Source organism: Notamacropus eugenii, chromosome 3, assembly GCF_028372415.1.
Source record: "Notamacropus eugenii isolate mMacEug1 chromosome 3, mMacEug1.pri_v2, whole genome shotgun sequence".
NCBI lineage: Eukaryota > Metazoa > Chordata > Mammalia > Diprotodontia > Macropodidae > Notamacropus > Notamacropus eugenii.
Window position 1 is genome coordinate 255,296,520 of NC_092874.1, and position 12,255 is coordinate 255,308,774.

Consider the following 12,255-nt stretch of genomic DNA (forward strand, 5'->3'; position numbering starts at 1 on the left):
GGAATCAATTCATTTTGCTAAAAATTCATGACAAACAGGGCAGAGACCTTTTCATTTTTATATCTATCTGTACAACCTAGCATAATGTCTAATACCTACTAGGTAATGTAACACATACTGACTGAGTGGCATGTCACACACACACACACACACACACACACACACACGCCCCTTACCAAAAGATGAAATAATCAGCTCTGGTTAAAATGTTATTCAGTTTACAATTAGCTAACAATAAATTCAATAAACCTACTTTCAATGTGGATTTTAAATTTTTCTAAAAAAATATCTCAATGACATAAGACTAATACCCGTTTAAGTCTTTAACTGATTCACATCACTATAAAAAATTCCTTTTTTTACAGACTGCTCCAGGCTGATTTTTATCAAGCTTCACTCATTCCCTCAGTTGTAAAGTTTCTTGCAATGATGATGCTCCCAAGTCACAACTCAACAATAATGAGCAAATGGCTGAGCTGGGTAAAATGATAATCAAATGCATTTAAAGGGCAAAAAAGCTAGATTAAAAGTTAAGATGTATAAACGGCAAACTCCATCAAGTGTGGCATATAATGAATCAAAGTACTAAGTAATAAAGTACTTGAAAGTGTATGACTATATTTTGTTTTAAAAAAGCACACCAAGACACACTATCTGACTGCCATTCTCTTCTAAGTAGTTACTTTAGAGGCATATACTCATTCCAGCAGTATTTTTACTGCTCAAAATATTTATTAACTTCTTGGAAATACCTTCAGAGTTCTTTTAAAGGCTACCTAATTTGTTAAAAAAAAAAAAAAAGTCAAAAATCATCCAGAGATAAGTCTGTCAAGGTTCACAGATTCAGGTCTGCAAAGAATACTGGAGGGACATTTAGTGCCACCATCTCTTTTACAGATGAAGAATCTAAGGAAAGGGCTAGGTGACTTGCCTAAAGTAACATGAGAAAATACCATTGCTGATACAAAAGGAATTCAAAAATAGTTCAAGGCAATTCCAAAACGGTAATTTCAAAAATGTTGATCAATAAATCTACTACATATAGCTTTGGATTTGCCTTTGAAGTTTAACAATTATGTGGGTGTTCTTGTCATGAAAACAATAATTTGTTTACTTCATTCAGTTCAGAATGCTCTAAAAATGGTATTTTGTGAGTTACTTTTAGTACAAGTTAGATATTGTAGAGAAATAGCTGGAAGGGATCTTGATCTACCTATCAAGACCAATCCCTTCATTTTACACAGGTGGGAAGACTCATGAGCTAACTTGTGACTAGGGTCACATAACTAGTGTCTCAAAGATTAAAAACACTGGTCTTCCTCCTCACAGTAAGGCTAGCCTCCTATCTACCACACACACCATCTAGCAGCCAAAAAAAAAATCAAGCAATCAAGAAAAACAACTGTTGGTCTGAAGAAAGTTTAATCAGTAGGCCCAGCAATGAAGTTACACATTTGTAATGACAAAAAATGCCCCCAAACTTTTCTAATATTTAGATTCCCTCAGAATCCAGTCATAGGCTTCTTGCCTACACATATGCATATATAGCATATACAGTATAGTCTAGGTTGTGGTGTATGTATCCATTTATCTATTAGAAGTAGAATCTTCTCTGATGGATGAAATGTTAATTCAGTTTGATTTTCATGACACCAAATCTAACTGCAATGTATTCTTTTGTATTAAGATCAGTCCTATCAAAGACCAGGTTAAAAAAAGTCTGCGCTGGCATTCCCTAACCAATTTTTCAGGGATATCAAGTGAATGTGGCCTAGCAGAGCTGGCAGAGGAGCCAGGAAAAACCTAGGTTCAACTTCTAAGCCAAAATAAACCACTTAACCTTTTAGTGCCCCAAGACAACTCTTCTATGACTTTTAAGTTATTGAGAAGGTATAGATCTACATTGGTAGAGAAAGTAAAGGAAGCTCCCTATACTAAATAAATAAAAAATAAAAATCACACGTCAAGTTTCACCCTGCCCTGCCCTCCCCAAAGGGAACTGGTCATTCTAATTAAACATATTGAGAAATTAGCCACAACATGGATACAAACAATCTGAAAAGGAATAAGAATTTTAACTTTATTTCATCAGTCTGGGTAATCAGTTCCTAAACGGGAAAGGCAAAAAGTGCTCTTTAATTAATGAGAAGCAGCCTTGGGAAAGCCAGAAGATCTAGGTCCTTTCTCTGAGACATAGTGGCTATGCAAGCCCCCAAGTCACAGAGGGACCCAGGCAGGTGCTGACCTTGGTAACAGACTCCCAGGCAAGCACCTTCTCTGCAACTTGACAGAGAGATGAATTAGTTATAAACCTCCGGGCCAGGATCACACAGGTCCAGCCCTCTATCCAGTGGCCACGGATTCCCTTCCCCCGGACATTCCTTGACTTGGGACAGGAGACAGACAAACCCCCCAAATTTGTTACTAGTTTTTGCAAATCATTTCAGACCCTCCCTAGGACCTACCACTGAGGGTCAGCCGGTGTTTAATCAGAAGGCCCAAGGAGGAGACATTTCAGGGTCCAAAAGGAGGTTTACTGTTTTTTTCTTGGCAAAGATTTCAACTAGCTCAGGGTTGCTTGACGAGAAAGTAAAGGGAGGGGTAGAGGGAGTCAGGAGGGAAAGGTGGGGGATGATCGGAAGGGGGGCGGGATGATCAAAAAGGGGAAGGGGGATGGGAGGAGGAAGGCCATGCCGGGGGATGATCAGCAGGGGGCCGGGGCGGACGGCGGCCATGCAGCGGCCACCACGTGTTGCGGGCGGCGGACAAACGTCGCCTCGCCCCCGGCCCTAACTTGGCCGCCGCCCCCCGGAGCCGGCAGGGTGCAGCGCCCCCCCGGCCGTGCTCTCCCGCGGGGGTGGTGGGCGCCAGAAGTGTTCGGCTTCGCCCCCACCCGCAGCCACGCGCGGCGCCCCGCTCCCCGCCGGCCCTCCCTCCCAGCCCGGGGTCCTCTCCAGGGGCTGCGGCCCACACTGCTCACGTTCCTCGCCGCCGCCCCGGGCCGCGGTCCTCAAGCTGGGGGTCGGCCTCGGCCGAGACCCAGGCCCCGGACGCTCCCACGTTCGCGCGCAGACCAGGCCCCGGCAGGGCGGGCAAGCCCCGCCGGATCCCCCACGCCCCTCCCGCCTCGGGCCGGCCGGCCGTTGGAAGCCCCGCGCGCTCCCTCCTCTCCCGGCCCGCTCCCGTTACCCGCGGCTGCTGCAGGAACCAGGCGGCCGGAGCTGCGCAGGCTGTGACTCAGGGCGGCGGCGGCGGGAGGAGACGAAGGAGGCGGAGGAGGAGGAGAAGGAGGCGGCGCCCCGAGCAGATGGCGCTAAAAAGACCCGAGAGCCCGCCGCTCGCGCTCATATACAATCAGCGTCAGCACGTAAGTGCCCGTCACCCCTCCCCCTCCCCTTCGGCGGTCACCCGGGGAACGCGGAGGGGGCGGGCCTGGAGCCGGGCGCCTAGCAACGGGGCCAGCTTCCGGCACGCGTGCGGGCTCTCCCCCCCCTCCCCTTGCCGACTTCCACAAACCCTCGTGGCTCTCGGGGTGGGGAGGGTCAAACGCCCCCGACGTCTTCGGCGCGCGTGCGCGTGCTCGCCAGAACGCGGGAAAGAACCCCGGGCTCGGGCTCTCCCGCCCCTAGCCTCGTTCCGGCCTTGCCCTGCCCCTGCGTGGTCCGACGCGTCTTCCATTCCTGCCTCCCCCCCCCGCCCCCCCCGGGGGCATTTGCCCGGGCGTGACGCCTCGTCCCTTCCCTTCTAGGGGATGCAGACTCTTCCCCTTCTCTCGCGGCTGTCTACACTCTCCGGGCTTCCCGAGGATGCGATCCATCCATTAATATTGATTATGCATAAGCGCTCCCTCGGTGCCTAGCGTGGGAAGAAGACCGAGAGAAAAGGGGGGAAGTAACGGGGGGTGGGAGGAGGCAGAAAGAAGCGCCCTACCTGGCCCCCCGGAGCTCGCGTGCCCACCTTCCCGGAGCCGTCGCACGAGAGCTTGGCGTCCCGGGGCAGCCTGGCACCCGGCAGGGGCACTCGCTCAGACCAGTCCGGCCTGTGGCGCTGGACTGACTCATTTATAACTCCCGGAATGCCCCTGCCTCCCCTCCCCCACGGCGAACTTGGTGCTGTCATTAAACTCGGACTGAGGGGAGTCATCTACCCTAATCAGCCAATGTAGCAAATCACCTCCACGGTCTTCACTGATGCAGCCCTCCAGCCCTGCCGTTCTCACTAAAGTGAACTGCCCCCCCCCCCCCTGCTGGGCAGATACTGCCCTCCTGCTGGGCAGATTCCCCCCCCCCCCGCTGCTGGGCAGATACCCTCCCCCCCAGGCTTTTCTATTTTTCCCCCTTTATTCCGCAGGTTGGAAGCTTTCGGTCATCCTTAACCATCCTCCTTCATTCCTTCCTCTATCACTCTCCCTAACCTGGCTTATTTTTAAAGCATTCTTGAAAGGCTAAAATTAGCCGTGTCAGTAATTCTACTTTATTAGGAGTCAATAGGGTATTGAGTACACGGTGAAGACAATCCACCCTTCTAGTGCTGTTTTAATGGTATATTGGCATCCTTTATTATGTGTTTTCACATAATGAAGTGAATGAATATAGCCCAGATTTCGTAATCTGACGCTGGTACCAGCTAGTCACTTTCAGAGCAGTCTTTACACCTACTGATGTCATCAAATCAATTTAAAAAAAAATTCAGCGGAGCAAGGAGAAGTGCAGAAATTCCAGGCTCCTTGAGGCTACTTCTGGAGAAAGAAGGGGAAGTAGAGAACCACAGATCCTGTAGTGTGCACCTCTAGGAAAAGCAGACCATCTGATAGTTTGTGTTTTAACTAATTGTTCTAGCTAACAAAGTGTCAACCTCAGTTTTTTCTGTGCTGGTGGCAGACTGCAGTGTAATCAGCACCTTCTAAATGTCATTGCCCTGAAGCAAAGGTCCGATTGCCCTGCCCTAGTTATAGCTCTGATCATTTCACCAGTCTGAGCCTCCCTTTCCTCCCTTGTACATAAAACCTCAATGGGTTGTGAGGAAGGTGCTTAGTGAATCTTAAATCTCTAAATAATGTAAACCAGCAGTTAGTTGTCAAAAGTGTGGATTGGGATTCCTTTCAGGGGGTCCATGAGGGCAAAACTTTTCATATAATATTAAAACATTTTAATTTCTAACCCAGCAGAAATTAAGAGATATACATTGTACACAGTAACAACCCCAGTGTGTAAGGAATTTGTCTGATAGACTTAGCCCTTCATAGCAATGCAAGGACTTAAAACATTCCCAAAGGACTCTTGAGGCAAAATGCCATCCATATCCAGAGAAAGGACTATGGAATTGGAAAGCATAATGAAGCAGAATATTTTCTCTTGTGTTTAAAAAAAGAAATTAATAGGTATAACCTGCATCAATAAAAGCTCTTTTGGGGCTCCTTAGTAGTTTTTAAGTGTAGTATAAAGGGGTTCTGAGACCAAAAAGTTTGAGAACCCCTAATATAAATTATATATATAGATATAGATATAGATATAGATATGTGCATCTGATTTAATCCCGTACATGTGTGTACACATCTTAGTAAATAAATGCTTGTTCATAAACATTGATGTCTAGGTTTTATGACCCATATTTGACAAATGAGGAAACTAAGGTCTAAGAAATGTATATAATGCATCAAAGGTAAGGTACCTATTAAGTAGCAAAAATAGGACCTGATTCTGTGGTGCTACATAATAATAAAGTTGGAAGGGAGTTTTGAAATCATCTAATTCTACCCCCTCATCAGGAACCATTACACTCCCAAGTCCAATGCCTTTTCCACCCTGCTACTGTACTAACTGATTTGACAGGACCCTCAAGGATCTTACATTATAGTCAAAGCTACCTGCAAAACAAGTTCTCATTGTAGCTTTAAACAAAATTGTAGAAATGAACCAAATTATTTTCCCCACTGCATGCTAAGTTCTGTCCCAAACTGTCCCAGCCCTAGGCAAAATGGTGACTGGTGTGAAATTAATCTTTATCTTGATTCCTCCCAGAATTCTCTCCAGCACTTTATGTACTGTGTCACTGTTTTTACAGTAGTAACAATAAACTATAATCTCTGAAGACCAAAAGAGCTAGATCAGGAGCTCACTCCCCGATTCCCTGGCCCAGAAGCAAAGAGCCCCCACAGGAATACTGCACTTGGCCCTTCTCTCCTTAGTCACTGGCCCCAGTCAATAATCCCAGCACATAGTACAGTACCTGGGACATAGTAAGAACTTGAGGAATAATTCCTGAATGGAATTTAATCGAATCCTTCTCCCCCAAAGCCCCAGTTGATCTTAACTTACCTCCCTCCCTCTACCTCATCACGTCAGGGCCAGGCTCCCTCTTTGCTTTCTAAAGTGATAATTAGTGAATCTGATGAACATATTAATGCGCTAATGAAAAAAGTCTAGAGAGCTCTTTTGGGTCCTTCTTTCAGTTCCTAGGCTCCATGTATGGCCTTCTGGAGGAAATGATAATTCTCATTTTGTCTTTTAATTGTCTTCTCTTTGTTTTATTGCAGTGTTATATACTGAGAGTGGAATCAGGAAGACCAGGGTTCAGATTGCCTTGCTCCCACTGGCCATTTAACCTTGTGCAAGTTGCAGTTTCCTTTAGTGTTCTAAGCAACTCTCTAAGACCATAAACGGAAGAAAAGGTGCTACCCTCCCCTATATCCAGAAGTTCCCTACATGAAGGAAATCACCACTCAGATCCCTACCCTATTATATTTTGTTAACTTGTAAAAATAAAATGGTCTAGACTAATATACGTGAGGTTGGCATAAAAATCCCCAGGCAGAGTTCATTCACATGGCAGATGGGGTGCTTGACTTCTTGGTAACCCCCTGTTCTTTCTGCACGTGAAGGGGCTTCATACTCACTGTGCTCCTACAAATCTGGAAAATTCTATCCATGTTCTGGAGGAGGTAGAACTTCAGAGGACATCAAATCCAATCTCTACCCTACTAGGGATTTATTCCATGGAATAACAAACAAGTGGTCCTTCCAGCTTCGCCTTAAACATCTCCAGTGAGAAGAAACTCACTACTTATTGAATCAACCCAGTTAGTGCACAAGCATTTTCTAAGTGCCCAGCACCAGGCTAACCCATTGCCGCTTTGGACAGTTCTAATTGTTGAGAAGTATTTCCTTTCATTATGCCAAAGTTTGCCTCTCTACAACTTCCCTTCCTTATTCCTAGTACTGCCCTTGGGTCAAGCAGAGCAAAACTAAGCCCTCTTTCATGTGGTAGCCCTCCAGATGCTTAAATAAAGGTTTCCTTTAAAAAAGCTGTCCTTAGGTGCCCCCCTAAGACTTCTCCTGGTTTAACACCTTGGTCCCCCCCTCTTCCCCACTTCTCAGCTTCTCCAAGTGCCTTTTGAAAGATGTGGCTCTCAGAACCCAGCCCCACCCACCCCTTCAGATGGACTCTGCTCACCCAAACGTCACCTTACGTCTCCCAGACACTAGGCCTCTCAGGTCAGCGTAGGAGAGCATTAGGATTATCTTTATACTGTCATACTCAATTTTGAACATGCGGTCCACCAAACCCACCAGATCTTTTTCACAAGACCTGTCCTGTAGCTTCTAAATTTGTTGTATAAAATATCCAAAGTCTACAGCAATGGGACGCAAGACAAATAGTGCTAAATAACTAGTACTGAGTCATTTACATCTGAGTCTAGAAGGGCTTTTCTTCTGAGTTTTTAGCTTTATAAATTCTGCCTTCCCAGCTCTGTTGTGTTCATTTTGTTTGGTTATGGGTGATAATGATCCCAATTTCACATGGGCCAGCCATTTAGAAAAACCACGAGAACTGTAACTTCTAAAGCAAGTCACCATATTCCATAGAAATACTTTCCTCATTTTCATTACAACATTTCAGATGGATTATCATACAATTGGATATACGAAGTATATAAATCCCACCCAAGGGGACATTTCAAAACTTTGTTTTGAATTTGTTTTCTTTCCTCCGCAAAACAAGAGCAAATTTCCCTATAGGGGACACATTTTCATTTGATGATGTGAAGCAAATGCAAAGGAATACATGAAGCCTTAGAAATATTATGTTAAAAGAAAATTACATGATATGGAAAAAGGAAATGCTGTAATGTCATCAGGCACCTTTTGACACAAATAGACCTTTTTCATAAATAGACTTTCAACATCTTCCATTTCTCAATTTTTTAAAAACTCACTGGGGAATAAGTCGTGACTCTTGTCTTAACGTTCTGAAAAGGCTGCTCATAGAAATAGAAGGAGGAAACTCAAAGCAATCAAAGAAGAATTGGCACTGGTTACAGTGCTAAGTAAATTTCAGGAATTGAGGGGAATAAGAATAAACTGTGGAGAAAAAGAAAAAAAAAACAAATGGCATTGAATTGCCTTAGGGAGGACATGAGGGTCTGGCTTCTCAATAAATACAGTACTAAAAAACACATTTATTGACCAAGGTCATGGACTAGCATTCTCCTGTACAAAGAAAGCTCTCTTCTGCTAGTTCTCGGTTCTACACATCATGATCTCACTTTTTTTGATTCTCAGTTGCTGTAATCGAACATGTTCATATTTCTAAAAATAATATATTATTGTAATTGAATAATATATTTACATAATAAGTGTACCAGTGAAATAATTTCAAGTCCCTGTCCCTATTTATGTAATGTAATAGAAACATGATTGGTTTATTATAACATTTTGTTGTTGTTGTTGTTTTAACGTGATTTTTATCTACGGGAGGCATGAATATCCAATGTAGAAACGCCCCACAGTTGATGCAGGGGAGCACCTTATCAGCAACACAAAGTCTTACAGAATTGTCTGGGTCACATGACTATACAACTACAGTAATCTCTTCCTCATGGCACTGGTTAGGGGTGTGCCCCCCAACTTCCCTTTGTACCAGAGAAGTCTGAATTATTATGGGATTAAAAGATAAAATGTGTTGATATTATACAATAATATGCATACATTTTATGCATTTCTGAGTTTCTAAACTTTTTTCTGTGTCATCTGTAGCTTTCACAAAACTCCAAGAAAAATTCCCTTTTAATTTCTTATACCTCTCTGCAACATATCAAAGCCAGGATGAGGAAAGCCAGGATGGGGAAGGGATAACTAGTATGTTTCAGGGGCAGAACTTGAAGCTGGCTCTTTTCTACTCCAAGACTGCCCCTCTGCCCACTCTGTATGTCATATTTCAAAGGTCACAATCTTTCAGGGCCTCAGTTTCCACATCTGTAAAATGAAAGGGTGGACCAAATGATCTCTAAAGTCCTTTTCAACTCTTAATCTTTGATCCTGTGATGCTATTAGTATTTTATTTAAGTTAAAATAGTGAGGTATTATTTGTTTTTTTTGCACTTCTGTCCCCAAATCCAGTTTTAACTTATCTTTAGATGTTAGAATATCAGCTCTCCTAGGTTAGAGATTGTTTCATTCTTCGAATTTGGGTCCTCAGCACCTAGTACAATTCTTAGAATATAATAAGCATTTAATAAATGCTTTATTGATTGGTTGGCTCAAAAATCTGATTTACATTTTGTTCAGGATATTCTGATGTAAGCAGATAGACACATGCTCTTTCAGGGACCAGTCTTCAAAGAACTCTTTAACTGAGACCCTGTCAGTTAACTAATTAAGCATCGTTTTAGAATTAATTCAGGTAGCTCTATTACAAAGAAAAAAAAAGGGAGACTATTTTTCTTTCTTTGCAAATAGCAGGACCATTTTACAGATGAAGAAATTAAGGCTGAGAGAAATTAAATGCCTAGCCCAGGGTCATATAACTAGGAAATAGGTAGCTTTCTCTCACACTGTCTTTTCCATCTAATAAAAATGAGGAAAGAGGAGCTTTGGTTTACAGGACCCAAATCCCTCAGGAAGTCACTTCAGAAATAGGCCACTAACAAAGAAAGTCACAGAAATGACTTGTACATCTGAAGTACTAATGAGCTGAGGCATTGGCCATGGAGTCTGTGGACCCCAAACTGGCCTTAAGTCTCTGAGCTGCATAGGAACCCAGGAAGAATTTGACACCGAGAGAATGAAAAGGGGAGATCTGATTCCTCTCTCCCCAAAAGTTGATGAACAAGAAGAGTCAAGCTAAGTTTAAAAGGAACTGGTTCATAGGATGGAGAACTGGAAATGACCTTAGAAATCATCAAGTTCAGCACACTTATTTTACAAATGAAGAACTATGGGCCAGAAAAGTGGAATGATTTGTCTGTGGTCATGTGAGTTAAATTGTCAAGCTAGGTTTCTAATATATGTCCTCTGACCTTAGAGCTGATGTTCTTTCTGTTATATTTTACTGTTTTTCAAAATAAAGAGGTAATAAATAGTGTGAAACACTTCAAGGGTCAAGGCCAAGGCTTGAGAAAAGACCATTGGATTTGGCATTTGGCAGGTTCCTGGTGACTTGAGAAAATAGGAAAATGTGATGTCAAGAGGTTTAGGAACAAATTGATGATGAGAAAGTGGAGACACTGAGCATGAACAGCTCCTATGGCCATAGCATTTGATTTCTATTCAAAAAGACTTGTTTGTAAAGTCAAAAGAGCTGTATCAAAAGACCTGAGGGTCTTCAAGCCCTCCAGCTTGAAGGATAATTCTCATAATGGTTAACATTTATTTAGCACTAATTATAAGCCAGGCACTATGCTAAATGCTTTACAAATATTATCTCACTGGGCCCTCACAATTGGGAGGGAGGTGCTATTATTATTATCATCCCTATTTTACAGATTTACAGATGAGGAAACTGAGGCAAACAGAGGCTAAGGGATTTGCCCAGGGTCACACGACTCATAAGTGTCTGAGGTCACATTTGAACTGAGGGCTTCCTAATTTCAGGCCCAGTGCGCTATCTACTGGGGTCACCTGTTCTCCAACTAATCTCAACCTATCCAAAGAAAACCCTATAAATGTTGAGTGACTTCAACCTAGTCTCAACATGGAAGTAACTAGTCTCAAACAGCTAAGTGTTCATTATGGATCAACCCATGGCTAGTTCCCAGAGCTCCAATCCCATTCCAGTCCTACTTCTGATACTTAATAGAAGTCAAGTCAGTCACCTGCTGTTACTTGTTCGCCTTAGCTGGGCAGCTACAAACAAGTCACCAGGGGCCAGGATTCAAGGTCTTGAACTGGCAGGTAGGCAAGACCCCTTTTAGACAGATATATTGGTATGTGTGGTTTGGACTGTGACTCCGAATCCAGTTTTTACACCACATTGATTGGGGGTTCAGGTTCCTCAGGTGAACTTAGAACCAGACACCAGAATAAATCCCAATCTGTTACTCTATTCAAATTCTCATCTCTTGGTGCCATTTCCTGGGATTTCTTTCAATTGTAGCAACTCAATGGTATTATGTATAAAAGTACGGAGAAGTTGCAGTCTTCATGAGTAAATAACCACACAAAAAATCAGATTTAAATGCTGAAATGTAGTCTATTTTAAGTTAATGTAATCCATTAAAGAAATGTATGTTCTATTGGGTTCACTAAAAACAAGTATCTGTGAAAACTGGCCATTAAAAAAAACCAAAAACCTCAGATCAAGCTTCACATGTGTGTCTACCCTGATCTATTCCATCAATCAAAAAATGTGACAGAGACTAAGAGCACACTTGCTTTTATTTGCCAAAAAAATTTCATTCTCTTCATTTCCAATTAGCTCTGTGTATCTTATACAGTTTGTCTAGCTGCCTCCTCATTTCCTTGATTTGGGGTCAGGAAGTAAGGAGAAGGAAACACTACATTTATTGAATGCTCAGGTGTTTTTTTTAAAGGTTACCATAGTCTGTATTATTTACCATCTAATAATATATTATATACTGTATAATTTGTGTTGTCAGTAGGTCCCTCATAACCTTTCTTCTGACATACTCTTCAGGTTAATATTGGGGGAGGGGGGTGGGGTGTCTCTGATTAATGATAATCTATGGCCCATTGCTTCCTTTCAAAAGTCTCCCCTGAGGTCATCAGAATCAGGTTTATGTCTCTCTAAGGATTCCCTAATCCCATGAAGGCATCAGGTTTCCAAAGCAATAAACACAGAACAGTTTTATTTTCAGCACATTAAGAACAGAGGAGAGGTTCACATCTGAGTCCTTTTAGCAAATCAGTAGTTACCACCCTCTCATTTGGTGAGCTCAGTTTCCCTGTACCATTAAAAGTTCAATCCCAGGCCCCACAGAGTCAACACTACCACACTTAGAGAAAACCTAACAACCTG

At 43.1% G+C, this 12,255-nt stretch overlaps 2 protein-coding genes across 11 annotated transcripts in view; one reads left to right on the top strand and one right to left on the bottom strand.

Annotated features, from left to right (window-relative positions):
* Window positions 1-4,093, bottom strand: part of NAP1L1 (nucleosome assembly protein 1 like 1) — a 26,881-nt gene extending 22,788 nt beyond the window's left edge. For 2 of the 10 annotated variants that reach the window (XR_011977290.1, XM_072655410.1), the window contains exon 1: window positions 3,931-4,093. The gene's annotated coding sequence lies outside the window, so the exon portion shown is untranslated. Of the gene's footprint in view, window positions 1-2,465; window positions 2,578-2,980; window positions 3,097-3,189; window positions 3,353-3,930 lie in introns of those variants that run through there. The other 8 variants (XR_011977291.1, XM_072655412.1, XM_072655413.1 and 5 more) reach the window with 7 other exon arrangements.
* LOC140532029 (uncharacterized) overlaps window positions 1-6,746 on the top strand; it is a 7,462-nt gene extending 716 nt beyond the window's left edge. The window contains exons 2-3 of the mRNA XM_072650592.1: window positions 2,712-3,367; window positions 6,536-6,746. Of these exons, the coding sequence (XP_072506693.1) occupies window positions 2,712-3,367; window positions 6,536-6,658 (779 nt within the window). The 3' untranslated portion in view covers window positions 6,659-6,746. The remainder of the gene's footprint in view (window positions 1-2,711; window positions 3,368-6,535) is intronic.
* The last annotated feature ends 5,509 nt before the right edge of the window (window positions 6,747-12,255 follow it).